This window comes from Coregonus lavaretus (genome assembly GCF_964263955.1).
Source record: "Coregonus lavaretus genome assembly, chromosome: 7".
NCBI lineage: Eukaryota > Metazoa > Chordata > Actinopteri > Salmoniformes > Salmonidae > Coregonus > Coregonus lavaretus.
This window is the reverse complement of record NC_139994.1, coordinates 55,254,849-55,279,220: the sequence shown is the minus strand read 5'-3', so window position 1 is coordinate 55,279,220 and position 24,372 is coordinate 55,254,849. Positions and strand designations below refer to the sequence as shown.

At 43.4% G+C, this 24,372-nt stretch overlaps 1 protein-coding gene across 2 annotated transcripts in view; it reads left to right on the top strand.

Moving 5' to 3' along the window:
• LOC311132987 (inactive ubiquitin carboxyl-terminal hydrolase 53-like) overlaps positions 1–20,483 on the top strand; it is a 69,356-nt gene extending 48,873 nt beyond the window's left edge. Inside the window, exons 15-17 of one of the 2 annotated variants that reach the window (XM_084166397.1) lie at positions 15,592–15,661; positions 17,517–18,301; positions 18,527–20,483. In XM_084166397.1, coding sequence (XP_084022523.1) covers positions 15,592–15,661; positions 17,517–18,301; positions 18,527–18,603 — 932 coding nt within the window. In that variant the 3' untranslated portion in view covers positions 18,604–20,483. Of the gene's footprint in view, positions 1–15,591; positions 15,662–17,513; positions 18,302–18,526 lie in introns of both variants that reach the window. The other variant, XM_084166396.1, reaches the window with a different exon arrangement.
• The last annotated feature ends 3,889 nt before the right edge of the window (positions 20,484–24,372 follow it).

The following is a 24,372-nucleotide window of genomic DNA, read 5'->3' as shown; positions in this document are numbered from 1 at the left end:
TCCATATTTTGTTACGTTACAGCCTTATTCTAAAATGGATTAAATAAATAAAAATCAATCTACACACAATACCTCACAATGACAAAGCAGAAACAGGTTTTTAGAAATTTTTGCAAATACCTTATTTATATAAGTATTCAGACCCTTTGCTATGGGACTCGAAATTGAACTCTGTTGCATCCTTGAGATGTTTCTACAACTTGATTGGAGTCCACCTGTGGTAAATTCAATTGATTGGACATGATTTGGAAAGGCACACACCTGTCTATATAAGGTCCCACAGTTGACAATGCATGTCAGAGCAAAAACCAAGCCATGAGGTCGAAGGAATTGTCCGTAGAGCTTCGAGACAGGATTGAGTCAAGGCACAGATCTGGGGAAGGGTACCAAAAAATGTCTGCAGCATTGAAGGTCCCCAAGAACACAGTGGCCTCCATCATTCTTACATTTACATTTTAGTCATTTAGCAGACGCTCTTATCCAGAGCGACTTACAGTTAGTGAGTGCATACATATTTTTTTTTTTTCATACTGGAATCTTAAAAGGAAGAAGTTTGGAACCACCAAGACTCTTCCTAGAGCTGGCCACCCAGCCAAACTGAGCAATCGGGGGAGAAGGGCCTTGGTCAGGGAGGTGACCAAGAACCTGATGGTCACTCTGACAGAGCTCCAGAGTTCCTCTGTGGAGATGGGAGAACCTTCCAGAAGGACAACCATCTCTGCACCACTCCACCAATCAGGCCTTTATAGTAGACTGGCCAGACGGAAGCCACTCCTCAGTAAAAGACACATGACAGCCCACTTGGAGTTTGCCAAAAGGCACCTAAAGCCTCTGAGACCATGAGAAACAAGATTGAACGCCAAGTGTCACGTCTGGAGGAAACCTGGCACCATCCCTACGGTGAAGAATGGTGGTGGCAGCATCATGCTGTGAGGATGTTTTTCAGCGGCAGGGACTGGGAGACTAGTCAGGATCAAGGGAAAGATGAACGGAGCAAAGTACAGAGAGCTCCTTAATGAAAACCTGCTCCGGAGCGCTCAGGACCTCAGACTGGGGCGAAGGTTCACCTTTTCAACAGGACAATGACCCTAAGCACATAGCCAAGACAATGCAGGAGTGGGTTCAGGACAAGTCTCTGAATGTCCTTGAGTGGCCCAGCCAGAGCCCAGACTTGAACCTGATCTAACATCTCTGGAGAGACCTGAAAATAGCTGTGCAGCAATGCTCCCCATACAACCTGCACAGAGCTTGAGAGGATCTGCAAAATGGGAAAAATGGGAGAAACTCCCCAGATACAGGTGAGCCAAGCTTGTAGCGTCAGGGAGGGCAGGCAGTGTGCACCCAATGGTGCATTTGGCTGAGCGTACCACCCTCTGTAGTGCCTTGCGGTCAGCGGCGGTGGAGTTGCCGTACCAGGCTGTGATGCAGCCTGACAGTATGCTCTCGATGGTGCTCCTATAGAACACTGTGAGGGCCCTCAGGGTCAGGACGGATTTCTTCAGCCTCCTGAGGTTAAAGAGTCGCTGTCGTACAGCCTTCACCACGGTGTCTGGAATTTGATGTTTTTGACTGTCTCCACGGTGGCCCCGTTGATGAGGATGGGGGCGTGCCCAGCCTGGTTCGTCCTGAAGTCCACAATCCGCTCCTTTGTTTTGCTGACATTGAGGGAGAGGTTGTTTACCTGGCATCACACTGTCAGAGTGCCTACCTCCTCCATGTAGGCCATCTCGTCGTTGTTGGTAATCAGGCCTACTACTATCGTGTCATCAGCGAACTTGATGATGGAGTTGGAACTCTGTGAGACCATGCAGTCTTGGGTATACAGGGAGTACAGGAGGGGACTGAGGACGCACCCTTGTGGAGCCTTAGTGTGGAGGAGGTAATGTTGCCTACCTTTACCACCTGGGGTTGGCCTGTTATGAAGTCCAGGAACCAGTTGCATAGAGAGGAGTTCAGTCCCAGGGTTGTGAGCGTTGTGGTGAGCTTAGAGGGCACTATGGTATTGAAGGCCGAGCTGTTGTCGATGAACAGCATCCTTACATTTGCATTCCTCTTGTCCAGGTGGGTGAGAGCACTGTGCCGTGCAATGGTGATTGCGTTGTCTGTGGAGCTGTCGGAGCAGTATGCGAATTGGAGAGGGTCGAGTGTGTCGGGGAGGGAGGAGGTGATGTAGTCTTTGACTAGCCTCTTGAAATACTTCCTGATGACGGAAGTGTGTGCTACGGGTCGGCAGTCGTTCAGTTACTTTCCCTTTCTGGGGCACGGGATGATAGTGGACATCTTGAAGCAGGTGTGGATAACGGCCTGAGCTAGAGAGATTGAAAATGTCCGAAAACCAACAGCTAACATAATCTGTGTCCTTTAGGCTACTTTGGTGAATTTGCGAGGCATGCAAGACATTGCGAGATTTTGTATAATAGAAGTTCTGAATTTGTCCAATAGAAACTAGTTTTAGTTGCATACTGTTTGGACTATTGATTACACCACTGCTCTTTCTCTTCGGTAATGATGCAAGTGTGTGTTCGGTCTTCGGTCTGTTGTGTGTAGAATATCTTAGCCTATTCATTGATGATAGGCCCTGCTTTACTGAAGTTGTGAGACATTGCAAGCCAAGAAATTGTGAGATACAGCATTCTATTGCGATAGATAGGTCTAGTACACGGGTCTGACTCTGTCTGCCTGGTGGCCAACCTGACTATACTGTGCCCCTCCCCTCTCTCTCCATCCCTGGCTGGCTCGCTATAAAAGATGCACGTGTTTGTGTTCTCGGAAGTATGGCAACTAATCAGTCTCCTCCTTTCCAAAAATACTGAATCTTAGGAGTCAACTCCTAGCGGAATCGAATTTTGAGAGGAGTCGAGGACCATTGCTGGCAGCAGTGCCGCTGCATTGTGAATTCATGTTGAATTTTTCTTATAATTGTTATGGAAAACCGGTAAGAAAATGGCAGTTTAAACGTTAATAATTTTTTTACATGAGTTACATCCCTAGCTCAGACACACCTTACATACTAGGTCTGATTTTCATCACAAGTTCCCACTGTCTGATCCATCCATCCCAACAGAGAAGGAGGGAGAGAATAAACATTGTTTTGTATCTACGGAAGCCCTTTAAACACCCGTCACCAATTCTCAGAATTGAAATCCATGGAGTTTGTCCTTACAGAGCAGGGATGATGAGCGAGCTTACAGGGGCCTCCCAGCTGTGCCCAGCTGAGCAGAAAATGCCACGACCGGGCCTGTCAGAAGGTGGCATTCCCACATGCACATTTAAAAAAAAGGCACTTTTCTGTGGCACCACACATTCCCCCCCCCCCCCCCCCCCCCCCTTTATTGTGTCCCTTCTTGAAACAACGAATGGGGTGACTGTGAGGTCTAAAACAATGTGTTTAGAACAGAGGGAAGGTGGGTTAGTTCTATGTAAGTCTGGTGATCTGACTAATTGAAGCGGAAAAGGGTAGTGTTTTATGTCGGCCCTGTGCTGGCCCCTGAGTGTCTGTGTATGCAGAGCAGAACAATCCATGTGGAAATACTCCCTGGCTAGGAAACAAATGCTTTTGAAGCCTTCATGTATTTTTCACCGCTGGGATTTATTTTCTCTACCTTTTCCCCTTTTTTTTCTTCTTTTTTTTATCTGTTACTGAGCAGTTTTTCATTTGAAAAAAAGTGGTGACCAATGAAATAGATGTAATAATTTTCATAGCTTATTGCACACACAGTAGGCCTACAAGATAATCAATTGATTTACGCTCCTGAGTGGCACAGTGGTCTAAGGCACTCCATCGCAGTGCTAGCTGTGCCACTAGAGATCCTGGTTCGAATCCAGGCTCTGTCGTAGCCGGCCGCGACCGGGAGACCCATGGGGCAGCGCATAATTGGCCCAGCGTCTAGGGTAGGGGAGGGAATGGCTGGCAGGGATGTAGCTCAGTTGGTAGAGCATGGCGTTTGCAACGCCAGGGTTGTGGTTTCGATTCCCACGGGGGTCCAGTATGAAACAATAAAAAAATAATGTAAGTCACTCTGGATAAGAGCGTCTGCTAAAAGACTAAAATGTAATTGTTCCGGCACCATGTTGATTCATTGCCTTGTTCTTGGCTTCCGTGATATTTTTCTGTAACAAAATGTCAGATATTTCACCCAAAGAATGTGGGGGTAGATCAGCTTTAATATATATATATATATATATCATACAGTTGAAGTCGGAAGTTTACATACACCTTAGCCAAATACATTTAAAGTCCGTTTTTCACAATTCCTGACATTTAATCCTAGTAAAAATTCCCTGTCTTAGGTCAGTTAGGATCACCACTTTATTTTAAGAATGTGAAATGTCAGAATAATAGTAGAGAGAATGATTTATTTATTTAGCTTTTATTTCTTTAATCATATTCCCAGTGGGTCAGAAGTTTACATACACTCAATTAGTATTTGGTAGCATTGCCTTTAAATTGTTTAACTTGGGTCAAACGTTTCGGGTAGCCTTCCACCAGCTTCCCACAATAACTTGGGTGAATTTTGGCCCATTCCTCCTGACAGAGCTGGTGTAACTGAGTCAGGTTTGTAGGCCTCCTTACTCGCACACGCTTTTTCAGTCTGCCCACACATTTTCTATAGGATTGAGGACAGGGCTTTGTGATGGCCACTCCAATACCTTGACTTTGTTGTCCTTAAGCCATTTTGCCACAACTTTGGAAGTATGCTTGGGGTCATTGTCCATTTGGAAGACCCATTTGCGACCAAGCTTCAACTTCCTGACTGATGTCTTGAGATGTTGCTTCAATAAATCCACATAATTTTACTTCCTCATGATGCCATCTATTTTGTGAAGTGCACCAGTCCCTCCTGCAGCAAAGCACCCCCACAGCATGATGCTGCCACCCCCGTGCTTCACGGTTGGGATGGTGTTCTTCGGCTTGCAAGGTACCCCCTTTTTCCTCCAAACATAACAATGGTCATTATGGCCAAACAGTTCTATTTTTGTTTCATCAGACCAGACTACATATTCGTCGCCAAACCCACTGGCTCCAGGCCATCTATAAATAACTGCTAGGCAAATCCCTGCCTTATCTTAGCTCATTGGTCACCATAGCAACACCCACCCGTAGTATGCGCTCCAGCAGGTATATCTCACTGGTCATCCCCAAAGCCAACACCTCCTTTGGCCGCCATTCCTTCCAGTTCTCTGCTGACTGGAACGAACTGCAAAAATCTCTGAAGCTGGAGACTCTTATCTCCCTCACTAACTTTAAGCATCAGTTGTCAGAGCACCTTACCGATCACTGCACCTGTACACAGCCCATCTGAAATTAGCCCACCCAACTACCTCATCCCCATATTGTTATTTATTTTGCTAATTTGCACCCCAGTATCTTTATTTGCACATCATCTCTTGCACATCTATCATTCCAGTGTTAATACTAATTGTAATTATTTTGCACTATGGCCTTTTTATTGCCTTACCTCCATAACTTGCTACATTTGCATACACTGTATATATATTTTCTGTTGCATTTTTGACTTTATGTTTTGTTTTTACCCCATATGTAACTCTGTGTTGTTGTTTTTATCGCACTGCTTTGCTTTATCTTGGCCAGGTCGCAGTTGTAAATGAGAACTTGTTCTCAACTGGCTTACCTGGTTAAATAAAGGTTAAATAAATTGTTTTTTTTTAAATGGTGTCAATTAGCCTATCAGAAGCTTCTAAAGCCATGACATCATTTTCTGGAATTTTCCAAGCTGTTTAAAGTTACAATCAATTTAGTGTATGTAAACTTCTGACCCACTGGAATTGTGATACAGTGAATTATAAGTGAAATAATCTGTCTGTAAATAATTGTTGGAAAAATTACTTGTCATGCACAAAGTATATGTCCTAACCGACTTGCCAAAACTATAGTTTGTTAACAAGAAATTTGTGGAGTGGTTGAAAAACTAGTTTTAATGACTTCAACCTAAGTGTATGTAATCTTCCGACTTCAACTGTATATACTGTATAAAATATATATACTGTATAAAATATGCTGACTTGTTGATAGGGCTGGGAATTGCATGGGTCGTCACAATACGATATTATTACGATACTTAGGCGCCGATACGATATGTATTGCGATTCGATACTGTCATTATATTGCGATTCGATGTTGCAAACATATTGTTCACTCTGTCTGCTGCAGAGGGATGAGAGAGAGCCATGAGGAAAGGAGTTTTGATCAGTCATGAAAATAAGTGCTGAAAACAAATTGGCTCCCTAGAAGATGGAGAACAAGCTATGAATGGAGTTTTGGTGCAGATACAGCCAATTAGTGCCAAAAAATTAATATTGCAATATTGTCGATACAATATATCATGAAAATGAATATCCCGATAGGGTAACTGTATCGATTTTGTTCCCCCAGCACTACTTGTTGATAACCTGAGTGTTTGACGTAGTCACCCTATTTGAGCCTGGGATGTTTAATCTACTCCCTGCCATTTGCAAATTGTATTGACAAGCTCCAGTGTTTTAAGTCAATTTGGCAGGAGTTCAGCTGTGGTACTCTGGTCCGGGCTATGCTGCAGATAGGTCTGAGTAGATTCCAGAGGTCCATTAGAGGCTAAAATCCTTTTTAAAAGCACATGGGTATGTGGGTGGGAGAATAGATGGCAAAACAATGAAAAAATAATATAAGATGTAAATAGTAAACACCATTTTAGAAACTACAAAACTTTGTTTTGTCTGGATATGCAGTGTTACGTCTACAAACAACAGTAATAAAAGTTGAGAATATGGCTGTTATGTCTCTCTTCTGGAACAGCCAAGATTTTGCCCACCTAAATGACAGCGTTATATTCCTTGTTGCCGGGATGCCAGCCTAACCACAGCGTGCTAAAATGGATAGAATGCCTTCAGAGAAGGCATTCTGTCTGTGTGACTGCTTTGAAAGGTCACGGCCGTTGGGAGTTGGGGGGAGGGGTGGGGGGAGGAAGTCCAGCCGCTTCAAACGGCCATATCCAAGCAGTAAATCATGCCCTCACTTGATTTACTCCGATTGGCTCCTGCGGTTTCCCAGACGCTCGTCTGCAATGCTAATTGTTGTTTTGCTATCGTGTTAGCACAACATCCCTAATGCTAACTGAATATGCCCCCTTATTCTTCCTCCAAATATGGACCTGTCTCATTAACAATGAAAGCCACATTTTTGCAGTGGCAAATAACCCCTCCTTTTAACGCACCAACCTCAGTCACCAAGACACAAACTGTCTCTATTCATCAAGGCTGACAACTTATTGCTACAGTGGGGAAAAAAGTATTTAGTCAGCCACCAATTGTGCAAGTTCTCCCACTTAAAAAGATGAGAGAGGCCTGTAATTTTCATCATAGGTACACGTCAACTATGACAGACAAAATGAGAAAGAAAAATCCAGAAAATCACATTGTAGGATTTTTAATGAATTTATTTGCAAATTATTGTGGAAAATAAGTATTTGGTCAATAACAAAAGTTTCTCAATACTTTGTTATATACCCTTTGTTGGCAATGACACAGGTCAAATGTTTTCTGTAAGTCTTCACAAGGTTTTCACACACTGTTGCTGGTATTTTGGCCCATTCCTCCATGCAGATCTCCTCTAGAGCAGTGATGTTTTGGGGCTGTCGCTGGGCAACACAGACTTTCAACTCCCTCCAAAGATTTTCTATAGGGTTGAGATCTGGAGACTGGCTAGGCCACTCCAGGACCTTGAAATGCTTCTCACGAAGCCACTCCTTCGTTACCCGGGCGGTGTGTTTGGGATCATTGTCATGCTGAAAGACCCAGCCACGTTTCATCTTCAATGCCCTTGCTGATGGAAGGAGGTTTTCACTCAAAATCTCATGATACATGGCCCCATTCATTCTTTCCTTTACACGGATCAGTCGTCCTGGTCCCTTTGCAGAAAAACAGCCCCAAAGCATGATGTTTCCACCCCCATGCTTCACAGTAGGTATGGTGTTCTTTGAATGCAACTCAGCATTCTTTGTCCTCAAAACACGACGAGTTGAGTTTTTACCAAAAAAGTTCTATTTTGGTTTCATCTGACCATATGACATTCTCCCAATCCTCTTCTGGATCATCCAAATGCACTCTAGCAAACTTCAGACGGGCCTGGACATGTACTGGCTTAAGCAGGGGGACGCGTCTGGCACTGCAGGATTTGAGTCCCTGGCGGCGTAGTGTGTTACTGATGGTAGGCTTTGTTACTTTGGTCCCAGCTCTCTGCAGGTCATTCACTAGGTCCCCCCGTGTGGTTCTGGGATTTTTGCTCACCGTTCTTGTGATCATTTTGACCCCACGGGGTGAGATCTTGCGTGGAGCCCCAGATCGAGGGAGATTATCAGTGGTCTTGTATGTCTTCCATTTCCTAATAATTGCTCCCACAGTTGATTTCTTCAAACCAAGCTGCTTACCTATTGCAGATTCAGTCTTCCCAGCCTGGTGCAGGTCTACAATTTTGTTTCTGGTGTCCTTTGACAGCTCTTTGGTCTTGGCCATAGTGGAGTTTGGAGTGTGACTGTTTGAGGTTGTGGACAGGTGTCTTTTATACTGATAACAAGTTCAAACAGGTGCCATTAATACAGGTAACAATTGGAGGACAGAGGAGCCTCTTAAAGAAGAAGTTACAGGTCTGTGAGAGCCAGAAATCTTGCTTGTTTGTAGGTGACCAAATACTTATTTCCCACCAAAATTTGCAAATAAATTCATTAAAAATCCTACAATGTGATTTTCTGGATTTTTTTCTCTCAATTTGTCTGTCATAGTTGACGTGTGCCTATGATGAAAATTACAGGCCTCTCTCATCTTTTTAAGTGGGAGAACTTGCACAATTGGTGGCTGACTAAATACTTTTTCCCCCCACTGTATGTGAGTGTTCATTTGTCTGTGAAAGACGGAAGGTTTTTGAGCAAACAAGTGAACGTCGTTGTGCTCAAGCCTTTGTTGTGGTGTGTATTAGTGTGTGTCTAAGACTTGGTGCATGCTTTTGTGTGTGTCTGTGTGTGTGTGTGTGAGAGCACTCCTTGGCTCTGCTGCTTCTACCTGTTGAGATGGAAATAGTGCCTTTGACTCCCAATGGATAACCAAGCACAACCAAAGCCATGTCCACTTTCTCAAGGGCTTAATAGGCCTCTTTTGCATATTAATTCGGTGCGGGGGCACCGCTTAGTCGAGGTAATTGAGTAATATGTACACTACTGTTCAAAAGTTTGGGGTCACTTAGAAATGTCCTTGTTTTTTAAAATAACAATAACAACTGAGCAAATAGTCCGGGTAGCCATGATTAGCTGTTCAGGAGTCTTATGGCTTTGGGGTAGAAGCTGTTAAGAAGCCTTTTGGACCTAGACTTGGCGTTCCGGTACCGCTTGCCGTGCGGTAGCAGAGAGAATAGTCTATGACTAGGTTGGCTGGAGTCTTTGACAATTTTCATGGCCTTCCTATGACACGCCTGGTATAGAGGTCCTGGATGGCAGGACGCTTGGCCCCAGTGATGTACTGGGCCATACGCACTACCCTCTGTAGTGCCTTGCGGTCGGAGGCCAAACAGTTGCCATACCAGGCGGTGATGCAACCAGTCAGGATGCTTTCGATGGTGTAGCTGTATAACTTTTTGAGGATCTGAGGACCCATGCCAAATCTTTTCAGTCTCCTGAGGGGGAATAGGTTTTGTCGTGCCCTCTTCACGACTGTCGTGGTGTGTTTGGACCATGATCGTTTGTTGGTGATGTGGACACCAAGGAACTTGAAGCTCTCAACCTGTTCCACAATCATCTCCTTTGTCTTGATCACGTTGAGGGAGAGGTTGTTGTCCTGGCACCACACGGCCAGGTCTATGACCTCCATATAGGCTGTCTTATCATTGTCGGTGATCAGGCCTACCACTGTTGTGTTGTCGGCAAACTTAATGAAGGTGTTGGAGTCGTGCCTGACCATGCAGTCATGGGTGAACAGGGAGTACAGGAGGGGACTGAGCACGCACCCCTGAGGGGCCCCCGTGTTGAGGATCAGCGTGGCAGATATGTTGTTACCTACCCTTACCACCTGGGGGCGGCCCGTCAGGAAGTCCAGGATCCAGTTTCAGAGGGCGGTGTTTAGTCCCAGGGTCCTTAGTTTAGTGATGAGCTTTGAGGGCACCATGGTGTTGAACGCTGAGCTGTAGTCAATGAATAGCATTCTCACGTAGGTGTTCCAATTGTCCAGGTGGGAAAGGGCGGTGTGGAGTGCAATAGAGATTGCATCAATTGTGGATCTGTTGGGGCGGTATGCAAATTGGAGTGGGTCTAGGGTTTCTGGGATAATGGTGTTGATGTAAGCCATGACCAGCCTTTCAAAGCACTTCATGGCTACAGACGTGAGTGCTACGGGTCAGTAGTCATTTAGGCAGGTTATCTTCGTTTTCTTGGGCACAGGGACTATGGTGGTCTGCTTGAAACATGTTGGTATTACAGACTCAGTCAGGGACATGTTGAAAATGTCAGTGAAGACACTTGCTAGTTGGTCAGCGCATGCTCGGAGTACATGTCCTGGTAACCCGTCTGGCCTTGCGGCTTTGTGAATGTTGACCTGCTTAAAATATTTACTCACATCAGCAACGGAGAGCGTGATCACATAGTCATCTGTAACAGCTGATGCTCTCATGCATGCTTCAGTGTTGCTTACCTCGAAGCGAGCATAGAAGTGATTTAGCTAGACTGGTAGGCTCGTGTCACTGGGCAGCTCGCGGCTGTGCTTCCCTTTGTAGTCTGTAATAGTTTACAGGCCCTGCCACATCCGACGAGCGTCGGAGCCGGTGTAGTACGATTCAATCTTAGTCCTGTATTGACTCTTTGCCTGTTTGATGGTTCGTTGGAGGGCATAGTGGGATTTCTTATAAGCGTCTAGGTTAGAGTCCCGCTCCTTGAAAGCGGCAGCTCTACCCTTTAGCTCAGTGCGGATGTTGCCTGTAATCCATGGCTTCTGGTTGGGGTATGTACGTACAGTCACTGTGGGGACGACGTCATCGATACACTTATTGATGAAGCCAGTGACTGATGTGGTGTACTCCTCAATGCCATCGGAAGAATCCCGGAACATATTCCAGTCTGTGCTAGCAAAACAGTCATGTAGTTTAGCATCTGCGTCATCTGACCACTTCCTTATAACCGAGTCACTGGTGCTTCCTGCTTTAGTTTTTGCTTATAAGCAGGAATCAGGAGGATATAATTATAGTCAGATTTGCCAAATGGAGGGCGAGGGAGAGCTTTGTATGCGTCTCTGTGTGTGGAGTAAAGGTGGTCTAGAGTTTTTTTTCCTCTGGTTGAATATTTTAAACATGCTGGTAGAAATTAGGTAGAACGGATGTAAGTTTCCCTGCATTAAAGTCCCCGGCCACTAGGAGCGCTGCATCTGGATGAGCATTTTCCTGTTTGCTTATGGCCTTATACAGCTCATTCAGTGCAATCTTAGTGCCAGCATCGGTTTGTGGTGGTAAATAGACATCTACAAAAAATATAGACAAAAACTCTCTTGGTAAATAGTGTGGTCTACAGCTTATCATGAGATACTATACCTCAAGCGAGCAAAACCTTGAGACTTCCTTAGTATTAGATTTGATGCACCAGCTGTTGTTTACAAATATACACAGACCGCCACCCCTTGTCTTACCGGAGTCAGCCGTTCTATCCTGCCAATGTAGCATATATCCCGCCAGCTGTATGTTATCCATGTCGTCGTTCAGCCACGACTCGGTGAAACATAAGATATTACAGTTTTTAATGTCCCGTTGGTAAGATATTCTTGATCTTAGGTCGTCCATTTTGTTTTCAAATGAGTGTACGTTGATCAGATCAAATTTAGATTTATCGAAAGCTCTACATTTTTGCCATGGTTAGCTTTTTCTCCTCCCATAATTGATTCACAGAAGAAACTGAATTGCAATGTGAATGCAAGTATGATTGATGTTGAGGAATTTGAAGGACTGCAGATCAGCAGAAAACCCTGAGCTCTACAAATCTTGACTCTGCAATCTTAAAATTGAAACGTCTTAAGTTGCCTCATTTCGTTGCGTCAACACAGCTATTTAAGATGTTCAAAGAGCTGTCAACACATTCTGGTATTGTCATTTAAAAAAAACTGGGTTAGGTTGGAGTTCGTGACGACACGTGTGATATTTGCAAAATAACCTGAAGCTCCCATAAAGATGCTGAGCTAAGATGGTATGCTTTTGAAACAAAATTACATCACTACTGTGATTAGTAAGATGATGATTTGATTTGCTTTCGGCACATGAGAAGGTGTCCTTTCGGCTGCTCAGTGTAGTCCCATTCACTGAAATGGGATCAGGGATTTAGGTCCACAGAAACAGTATCTTCATAACCATCACCGCTGGAACACTAAATACTGTATGACGTACACACAAACACCAGAGGCCATAGTCAATCAAAGACAGTAACTGGGTTTCAAAGTGTATGTGCTCATTTGGATTTATCCAGTAAACAAATGTATTTTTACAGTGTTTAACAAGAAAGCATATATATTCAAGTATGCTTTCTCGTTATGTTGAAATATTGTTTTTATTTTTATATATTAGCAGTTTTGTTAGCCACACAGTTTCTGAACTATACTTTTGAATTTGCTGTGCCCCTAACTTCTAGGAGATTAACCAAAACCACATTACCTTATTAAAACACACTACCTCAATGACTTTGTGGGTCTCTAATGGTTATATTTGTAACACTAAGTGAAAAGGGCACCACAATGCTATTAGTGACCCCGACTCTGCCGTTAATCACTTAAGAGATTATTCAGCCATTGATTAGATATTAATCTGATTGCCGATGTCTGAAACATTTTGTGATTTAAAGTGCGACAAGAGGCATCTCTGTAAGCCTTGCTCTTTGTTATACAACAGCTACTCTCCCCAGTCCCTCAGGTTTTCTCTTGGCAACAGCCCACATGACCGTAAAGAAGAGAAAGGATTTGCTACAGTAAGGAGCAATGTAGTGGAGGGCTGTAAACTGCATCCCCGCTTTGTTTTTCATATTCATATTGTTAGGGTTGCTTGTCAACATTACAAATCAACCGCATCAAATTGAGAATCGGCACACGGATTTAGCGGCTTAAAAACACGCAGCGTGGGGAGGGTAGGGGAGGGAGGGGGAAAAAAATCTGAAAACAGAGCCTGGACTCTGGAGTCCGATCCCAGCGTAATAATTGCATGCCAGCAGAAGGGATTTAGACCGTAATGCTCCCGCGGAGAGTGCAAAAAAAGGAAAGGGAGAAGCTGAGTGTGCTGACGTGTCACAGACATCCTAAGCCACTCATTCACGTCTCCAACCCAGTCAGATGTTCTAAGTCTGACACAGTGCTGCAAACACACCCACCCTGTCAGTGTGCTTATACACTGAACAAAAATATAAACACAACATGTAAAGTGTTGGTCCCATGTTTCATGAGCTGAAATAAAAGATCCCAGACATTTTCCATACGCACAAAAAGCTTATTTCTCTCAAATGTTGTGCACAAATTTGTTTACATCCCTGTTAGTGAGCATTTCTGCTTTGCCAAGATAATCCATCCACCTGACAGGTGTGGCATATCAAGAAGCTGATTAAACAGCATGATCATTACACAGATGCAGCTTGCGCTGGGGACAATAAAAGGCCACTCTAAAATGTGAAGTTTTGTCACACAACACAATGCCACAGATGTCTCAAGTTTTGAGGGAGCGTGCAATTGGCATGCTGACTGCAGGAATGTCTACCAGAGCTGTTGCCAGATAATTTAATGTTATTCTCTCTACCATAAGCCACCTCCAATGTCGTTTTAGAGAATTTGGCAGTACGTCCAACTGGCCTCACAACCACAGACCATGTGTAACCACGCCAGCCCAGGACCTCCATATCAGGCTTCTTCACCTGCGGGATCGTCTGAGACCAGCTAGCCTCACAGCTGATGAAACTGTGAGTTTGCACAACCGAAGAATTTCTGCCCAAACTGTCAGAAACCGTCTCAGGGAAGCTCATCTGCATGCTCGTCGTCCTCACAAGGGTTTTGACTGGACTTTAGTTTGGCGTCGTAACCGACTTCAGTGGGCAAAAGCTCACCTTCGATGGCCCCTGGCACGCTGGAGAAGTGTGCTCTTTACAGATGAATCCTGGTTTCAACTGTACCGGGCAGATGGCAGACCGCGTGTATGGCGTCTTGTGGGCGAGCGGTTTGCTAAAGTCAACGTTGTTAACAGAGTGCCCCATGGTGGCGGTGGGGGTTATGGTATGGGCAGACATAAGCTACGGACAATAGCATTTTATCGCTGGCAATTTGAATGCACAGAGATACCGTGACGAGATCCTGAGGCCCATTGTTGTGCCTTGTAACAACAGTGTGTTCCAGTTCCCGCCAATATCCAGCAACTTCACACAGCCATTGAAGAGGAGTAGGACAACATTCCACAGGCCACAATCAACAGCCTGATCAACTCTATGCGAAGGAGATGTGTCGCGCTGCATGAGGCAAATGGTGGTCATACCAGACACTGACTGGTTTATTGATCCACGCCCATACTTTGTTTTAAAAGGTATCTGTGACCATCAGATGCATATCTGCATTCCCAGTCATGTCAAATCCATAGATTAGGGCCTAATTCATTTATTTCAATTGACTGATTTCCTTATGAACTGTAACTCAGTAAAATATTTGAAATTGTTGCGTGTTGCGTTTATATTTATGTTCAGTTAACATTTTTCAACCATCTTTTAGCCACACTTCCTGTGAGAGCCTAAGGGCCTTAGAGGTCATCTTGACACTTCTCCTTGAAATGAAATGAAAGATAAATGTGACATGGCCTGACTTTCTTGCCCTAGTTTATTTTCATTGTGGTCATGCCCTTCTCTGCAACTGTCCCACTGATGGTTCCTCGTTTAAACTGCTTGTTACTTGGTTAGTTGACATAGCTCTCTGCCACTGGGGCCTAACTCTGCAAGGCGCAGAAAGTTCAGACGCTGGGCACCCCCTGCCTGTCACACCCCCACGTTTCAGGGTAAGACCCTCTCCTCACTAGGTTGAAGTTCTCACCTTGCGTTAGCAAGGATTTGCATCGTTAGCCTTCAGGCTAGCAAATGGGTATCAGCTTGGGAATTCAGCTCCAGCTCCCTTTGAGGGGCCTCCACCTCACTCATGCCGGATCAGACAGTGGTAGACTGCCGTCCTACTTTGATACCTCTTCCCCCAGCGCCTGGCTAGGCCCTTAACATGACCCCAGTTAGATAACATGTCTGAGCTAGAGACGGGCAGGAAAATGCTGTGACCCTGTTCGAACATGGGAGCAGAGTTGAGGCACATCAATATTTTATTTGTGTGTGTCAGTGAGGGTAAGGGTTGAGAAGTCATTTTTGGTACTTGATTCAGAATAGGGCAGTCTTGTTTCTAATTGTTTTGGGTTAAGCGTTTTTGTTTGTGTTTTGTATGTTTTATTAGATATGGAGGAACATGCCAACTATAATCACTCTTATAATAGCAATAAATTCATACCTTATGCAGGGTATGTCAAATGCTTTAACAAATTAGCAATTTACCAAATCTAATGAACTTAATCTATTCTTCCAGGTGAACACCCAGCAACGTTTCCAGACCTGCAAGATGCACATCTCCTCAAATTGAGTCCAAGTTCACAAAGGTAAAGCATGGTCATTGTACTACTTTCAGTAGAGTGAAAGGGTTGTTTCTTTGATTCTTTACTATAACTGAAAAGTAATCTGTCAACTGGATATGAGTAAAGACTTCCCAGATTAGCCTCTGCTATTGACCCATTTTGATGTGCCAGTATTGATGCTCGTGATAAAGTATTCAATCTTATTCTGGATAGACTGTTTTCTTTCAAGTTTGAAAATATATTGATGTACAGTGGGGGAAAAAAGTATTTAGTCAGCCACCAATTGTGCAAGTTCTCCCACTTAAAAAGATGAGAGAGGCCTGTAATTTTCATCATAGGTACACGTCAACTATGACAGACAAAATGAGGGAAAAAAATCCAGAAAATCACATTGTAGGATTTTTAATGAATTTATTTGCAAATTATGGTGGAAAATAAGTATTTGGTCAATAAGAAAAGTTTCTCAATACTTTGTTATATACCCTTTGTTGGCAATGACACAGGTCAAACGTTTTCTGTAAGTCTTCACAAGGTTTTCACACACTGTTGCTGGTATTTTGGCCCATTCCTCCATGCAGATCTCCTCTAGAGCAGTGATGTTTTGGGGCTGTCGCTGGGCAACACAGACTTTCAACTCCCTCCAAAGATTTTCTATGGGGTTGAGATCTGGAGACTGGCTAGGCCACTCCAGGACCTTGAAATGCTTCCTATGAAGCCACTCCTTCGTTGCCCGGGCGGTGTGTTTGGGATCATTGTCATGCTGAAAGACCCAGCCACGTTTCATCTTCAATGCCCTTGCTGATGGAAGGAGGTTTTCACTCAAAATCTCACGATACATGGCCCCATTCATTCTTTCCTTTACACGGATCAGTCGTCCTGGTCCCTTTGCAGAAAAACAGCCCCAAAGAATGATGTTTCCACCCCCATGCTTCACAGTAGGTATGGTGTTCTTTGGATGCAACTCAGCATTCTTTGTCCTCCAAACACAACGAATTTAGTTTTTACCAAAAAGTTCTATTTTGGTTTCATCTAACCATATGACATTCTCCCAATCCTCTTCTGGATCATCCAAATGCACTCTAGCAAACTTCAGACGGGCCTGGACATGTACTGGCTTAAGCAGGGGGACACGTCTTGCACTGCAGGATTTGAGTCCCTGGCGGCGTAGTGTGTTACTGATGGTAGGCTTTGTTACTTTGGTCCCAGCTCTCTGCAGGTCATTCACTAGGTCCCCCCGTGTGGTTCTGGGATTTTTGCTCACCGTTCTTGTGATCATTTTGACCCCACGGGGTGAGATCTTGCGTGGAGCCCCAGATCGAGGGAGATTATCAGTGATCTTGTATGTCTTCCATTTCCTAATAATTGCTCCCACAGTTGATTTCTTCAAACCAAGCTGCTTACCTATTGCAGATTCAGTCTTCCCAGCCTGGTGCAGGTCTACAATTTTGTTTCTGGTGTCCTTTGACAGCTCTTTGGTCTTGGCCATAGTGGAGTTTGGAGTGTGACTGTTTGAGGTTGTGGACAGGTGTCTTTTATACTGATAACAAGTTCAAACAGGTGCCATTAATACAGGTAACGAGTGGAGGACAGAGGAGCCTCTTAAAGAAGAAGTTACAGGTCTGTGAGAGCCAGAAATCTTGCTTGTTTGTAGGTGACCAAATACTTATTTTCCACCATAATTTGCAAATAAATTCATTAAAAATCCTACAATGTGATTTTCTGGATTTTTTTTTCTCAATTTGTCTGTCATAGTTGACGTGTACCTATGATGAAAATTACAGGCCTCTCTCATCTTTTTAAGTGGGAGAACTTGCACAATTGGTGGCTGACTAAATACTTTTTTTCCCCACTGTATGTCCTATTCTCCCTGCGACAGAAGAAGAGCCTTCCGATATACGCATGGAATTCTGGAGAGGAGTGAAGGTCTGGATGACGAGCAGGAGGATAACCTCGATGGCAGCCTCAGCCGGGTCAGCCCCATTCCCCCATACCTGCCCAAGACCAGCAGCTCAGAGTGGAACAGCCATGACGACCTCGCCGGCCCCTTCTCCGAACAGGAAGAGACAGCACCCCTGGTCCCCAGAGACCCCTCCCCCCAGCCCCACTACCACATCCTGGCCCCGCTTCTCCCTCCCAAGAGCTACGTCCACCGATTGACAGACCAATCGGGCTTCTGCGTTCCCCAGCTCCAGGAGCCCTTTCGGACAAGCCCCCGAAATGAGACCAAAAACGGTCCGATCCCCTCCCTCTCCAAATCCACCCTCCGCAGGTGGATTGAGATGCCCGCCGAGCACAAGCTCTCATCGGACGCTAGCTCCAAGTCAGGCTCGTCGGACCAGGACCGGAATGATCTGTCGGCCAGTGAGAGCGGAGAGGAGAAGTTTCCCAGCTCAATGCCAGGGGACGACATGGACGACTTAGACTGCCCGGTGACAGTGGAGATGGTTCTACCTATGGGCCTCCCCACCACCTACTTCTCTGTGGACAATTGTATGACGGAAACATACCGGGCCAAATACCACCAGAGGCCCACCCTGTACATGATGACGGACGCTAAAGGCGGGGAACAACACGTGTCGTCTGGTGACAGCGACCTGGGAGAGGGGGGACTCCCCATCCCAGAGGCCCAACCTACAGAGCCCCCCAAGAGCCGGCCTGAATCAGGTAACTGGAGCTGTCTGTAGATCATTTGCTACGGGACTTGGAAGACACTTGGAGCCCTAGTTGTTTGTGGTCATACCCATGTCACCATTTGTGTTTTTAGTATGACCAAAGTGATAGATTTTTTTGGAAATCAATCAATGTTAAAAAACTTTCATTATAAGTCTATTACAGGGGTGGAAAATATGTTTTCTTTGTGTATTCTAATATGTTCCTGGTCTTTTGCAGGTTACTACACCAGTAAACCTATAGCTAAATGGAATCCTGTAACACCCAAAGGACTTGATGAACATGGGTTTCTGTGATGGAAACTCTACCGTTGAAGGGGCCTGGTATGAAAGCCACAGTTAGAACAATCTTCATCTCCTTCTAAAAGTTTTGAAACCCTCTTACGGTGACGCTTATATGCTTGTACAGATGTCATATCAGATGTCAGATATTAATCTGGAATGCCAAAGAGATTGGTAACTCCCAGAGGCAGTACAAGTCTGAAGAGTACTCTTCAGTTCAGCAGTAGTCTCAGGAGTCTTGCGCCACCCCTGCAGAACAGTCTTCGTACGATTGTGATTGTGGCCACTAGATGGCAGCAGCAGTAATTGTGGATTTGCACAGTAGAACGCCAAAAAAGAAATAATGAGAGGATCCAAATCTAGGATGGTTCTTGGTTGACGCAGGGACCTGCTCGAACTTACTTCCAAGGTCATTCACGGGTTTGCTCACTGAAGAATATCTCCCACGAAACCACTTTTCCCCTCCAGAGATTATCAAATAAACTACATGTAACAATGACAATAACTCGTCTCTAACCTTTACGCAGAAAATCTATGGAATGCTTGTATTTATTTCTTGAATTACGGTCATTTCAGTGTTATACGGTGACTGCGCTACTTCTGCCTATGTAACAATGTAACAAGGTGAGGTACATAAGCCTTGAGCAGGTTTTTACTGTCAATTTCCAGTGTTGATGCATTCATGGAATAAGGGAGATTCAGTTTGTGTACACTTATGCATTGTGTTTGTAGGAGCACATCTAAAATAAATCCCAAGGGTCCCCCTGAGTGGCCAGAGGCACCTGGTGTTGGGTGAATCTGTTCCAGTCCGAGGTTGCTTGAGAAATGGCTCTCTCCTAAGAGGCTATTTTTGAAAATGTTTGAAAAAAAAATTCTAAAACAAATCACAGTAAGGTACTTCATTGTTACCCAGAAATTATTTGAGATTGAGATAAAAACGGCTACATTCGACCTTTTTTAATAATTGTTAGGAGAGAAGCATCTCAAGTCATTGGCATCTGGTGTATGTTCTAAGCTGCCTTTTTAACCCTGCCATCCCAGGGGTGTATTCACTAGGAACCAAATGGACGAAATGGGGAGGGACTAACCTGAACTTGTTCAATAAGAAACACTAATTTTCGTTAAATGGTTTGCACTAACAAATACACCCCTGAACATTTGCTGCTGTGTTTTGTAAGGCTTTCTATCCCCAGTTCAGATCACCTCTCACACTCTTTTCCAGATATAAGCTTCTGTGTTCGCTCTTTAATGTTTCTCCTGTCACATACTGGGCAGTATGTTAAAGGTATGTTACTTCTCATGTTGTCAAACCATGCTTCTGTATATTTGTCTTCGAGTATATTTGTCTCCTGGGTCAAACACGTGTCAAATACGTTAGGAGTGTTTAATTTAGATTTTCCTGTACAATGGAACCAATTGAATTAGATCCAAAAGCCTAAACTCCAAGCTAAATCCAGCCCAACTCAAACTTGTGTAAGTATTTGAAATATGAATTTGACCCAGGTCTGTTGATTTACCTAAACTTGAACCAAAACCTCAAGAATGGATTGAGTAATGGATGTTAAGTAAGGATTTTAGGAGTGTCTTAATGAAGTAGAAAAGGCCTGCTGTTCTGCAGGTATTGTTCTATCTTGACCCCCAGAGATTATCAGAACATTGTCTACATGTACATCCTATGTATTTCATGGTGACATTCTAGAGATGCTGTAAAAAAGTTATTTTGTGTTTTGATATATTGCTCAGCAGACTTCACTGCACAGTGCCTTTCTAGTTTTTTTATGTCGAAACGAGTTGAAATAGGAGCCATCATTTGTACAATATGTTATTTTTAAAAATGTTTTTTTAACATTCAATTTAATTTTTGATTAACAATTGTTTAATAAATAATTGTATTTAACCATAGCCATGTCCAAGTTTTTTCTAAACCATAAAATTCTCACTATTGTAAGTTATTCTCATATAACATGGTTATATCATTAGAAATGGGCTACTTGGGGTAAATATAATCTCTGCAAACCAGAACCAAGATCTCACATAAACTACTGTATTTTATGGCTACGCCTGTCCACGAAAGATTAGGGTAAATGTAATCAAACAAGTCTACATAAATATATACATTGTACAGGGAGAGTAAATAGGAAGCCCACAGTAAAGTGATACAGGGGCAGTGCAGTGAAACACACTGATGTTGGAATAACACTGTGAAATTGTGAAAATTATGATAATGCACTTTTAGTGTAACGAGCTGTTTGAAAAGACCGCCTGAAATTTCAGATTGTTTGGCTGGTTTTGGGGTTTTTGGACCGCCTGGTGACATCACTCCAATTAGGCCCCTCAGACCACTCCCAGACAGCCGTAGCTAAATTATTGCTTGAGAAATTGCATTTTTCTAAGAAGCTATTGTGTTAATTTTTTTTAACCATTTTAATTTAAAACAATCACAGTAAGGTACTTAATTGTTACCCAGAAATGATTTGATATTGAGAAAAAACTGCTGCATTGGATCTTTTGAAGTGATACATGGAGAACAAGAGGCTTAGCCATGGAGGCTTGGAAACCTGAAGCTCTGCTGCCATCTAGGTTATGGTAAGCCTCCGGATTTGGAATACATACAGTGCCTGTAGAAAGTCTACACCCCATTGAACTTTTTTTCACATTTTGTTGCGTTACAAAGTTGGATTAAAATAGATATTGTAATTTTTTTGTCATTGATCTACACAAAATACTCATTGTCAAAGTGAAAATACAATTCTGCAGATTTTGTACTAATTAATAACAATTTAATAACTAAAATATAGTTGTTGCATAAGTATTCACCCCCTTTGTTTACGCAAGCCTAAATTAGTTCAGAAGTAAAATCTGGTTTAAAAAATCACATAAATTATATGGAATAACTCTGCCTCCTTATTTTCAAGCACGATGGTGGCTGCATTATGTTATGGGTATGCTTGACAGGAGTTTTACAGGATGAAAAGAAACAGGATGGAGCTAAGCACAGGCAAAATCCTAGAAGAAAAGCTGCTTCAGTCTGCTTTAAACCAGCGACTGGGAGAGGAGTTCACTTTTCAGCAGGACAATAACCTACAACACAAAGCCAAATCTACACTGGAGTTGCTTACCAAGAAGACAGTGAATGTTCCTGAGTGGCCAAGTAACAGTTTTGACTTAAATGTGTTTGAAAATCTATGGCGAGACTTGAAAGTTGCTGTCTAGGCATGATCCCCAACACCTTGACAGAGCTTAAATAATTTTGTAAAGAATAATGGGCAAATGTTGCATAATACAGGTGTGCAAAGCTCTTATGAGACTTACCCAATAAGAGTTACAGCTGTAATCTCTGCCAAAGTTGTTTCTAACATGTATTGACTCAGGTGGGGAATACTTATCTAATCAAGGTATATTTGTGTTTTATTTTTCATTAATCTTTTTAAAATTTTTGAAGTTTTCTTCCTCTTTGACATTAGTATTTTGTACAGATCGTTGACAGAAAATTACAATTAAATACATTTGAATCCCACTTTAATACAATAAAATATGACGAAATTCAAGGGGGTGTAGACTTTCTATAGGCACTGTATGTACAGGGGGTGTGTCCACATAATATCTCCTTTCTCCTAAAGTGTACACAGGTTTACTACTTCCCACAAATCTAAAAGCATTGGGTTGGAGGAGGCATGGGCAAGTGGGAGTACCCAAGTGCACACTTTGGGAGAAAGGAGAGACAACTGGGGTTTCAATGTGCACCTCATATTTTTTGTTATACCATTAGATGTGTAGTGATGTAGCCTCACATCATGGCCCCATATGTACAACTGACATACAACGCATTTGACGACAGGTAGCCTAGCGGTTAAGAGCTTTGGGCCAATAACCAAAAGGTTGCTGGTTCAAATCCCTGACCTCACTAGGTGAAAAATCTGTGCCCTTGAGCAAGGCACTTAACCGTAATTGCTCCTGTAATTCGCTCTGGATACGAGCGTCTGCTAAATGAAAATAATACATTATATTTTTGTAATATAATAGTTTGTCCACACAAAAATGTTTACACCAACATTGTGCTGTCTCCTACATGCTTGTGCGATTATTTATGTGCATAGAAATTATGTTGTATCACAAACTGCTGTAAATCACAGAGCCAATGAGAGACAGAAGAGGACTTTAGTACACGACTGGTGACCTCTTTATAGATCCTCGAATGGTGACATGTACAGCAAATGTTGCCAATTTGCACTCCTCTAAGGACATTGCACCAACTTGTGGTCTTAATGGGACTGACAATCTTTTTTGAATTCAGCAATCAGAATAGCGGATGGGCATAAAGATGGCGGCCCCCATGCACGTTCCACAAATTCCTCGTTTTGCTAAGTTTGCCGCATTGTAGATTGCTCTACTCTACTATTTTTATAATGGTCATTAGCACAGTATACATGATCCCAATTTTTGCTTCAAGACGCCAGCAATTTCAAAAAACCCAAAAGTAGATTGTGCTGATTTATTTGCTCATTTAACCGTGTAGTGCGGCATAGTTTAAAAACTTGATGGATAGTCCTAAAACAATGACGTCATACAGTTGGGAAAAAAAGTATTTAGTTAGCCACCAATTGTGCAAGTTCTCCCACTTAAAAAGATGAGAGAGGCCTGTAATTTTCATCATAGGTACACGTCAACTATGACAGACAAAATGAGAAAAAAATTCCTGAAAATCACATTGTAGGATTTTTAGTGAATTTATTTGCAAATTATGGTGGAAAATAAGTATTTGGTCAATAACAAAAGTTTCTCAATACTTTGTTATATACCCTTTGTTGGCAATGACACAGGTCAAACGTTTTCTGTAAGTCTTCACAAGGTTTTCACACACTGTTGCTGGTATTTTGGCCCATTCCTCCATGCAGATCTCCTCTAGAGCAGTGATGTTTTGGGGCTGTCGCTGGGCAACACAGACTTTCAACTCCCTCCAAAGATTTTCTATGGGGTTGAGATCTGGAGACTGGCTAGGCCACTCGAGGACCTTGAAATGCTTCTTAGGTATGGTGTTCTTTGGATGCAACTCAGCATTCTTTGTCCTCCAAACACGACAAGTTGAGTTTTTACCAAAAATATATATTTTGGTTTCATCTGACCATATGACATTCTCCCAATCCTCTTCTGGATCATCCAAATGCACTCTAGCAAACTTCAGACGGGCCTGGACATGTACTGGCTTAAGCAGGGGGACACGTCTGGCACTGCAGGATTTGAGTCCCTGGCAGCGTAGTGTGTTACTGATGGTAGGCTTTGTTACTTTGGTCCCAGCTCTCTGCAGGTCATTCACTAGGTCCCCCCGTGTGGTTCTGGGATTTTTGCTCACTGTTCTTGTGATCATTTTGACCCCACGGGGTGAGATCTTGTGTGGAGCCCCAGATCGAGGGAGATTATCAGTGGTCTTGTATGTCTTCCATTTCCTAATAATTGCTCCCACAGTTGATTTATTCAAACCAAGCTGCTTACCTATTGCAGATTCAGTCTTCCCAGCCTGGTGCAGGTCTACAATTTTGTTTCTGATGTCCTTTGACAGCTCTTTGGTCTTGGCCATAGTGGAGTTTGGAGTGTGACTGTTTGAGGTTGTGGACAGGTGTCTTTTATACTGATAACAAGTTCAAACAGGTGCCATTAATACAGGTAACGAGTGGAGGACAGAGGAGCCTCATAAAGAAGAAGTTACAGGTCTGTGAGAGCCAGAAATCTTGCTTGTTTGTAGGTGACCAAATACTTATTTTCCACCATAATTTGCAAATAAATTCA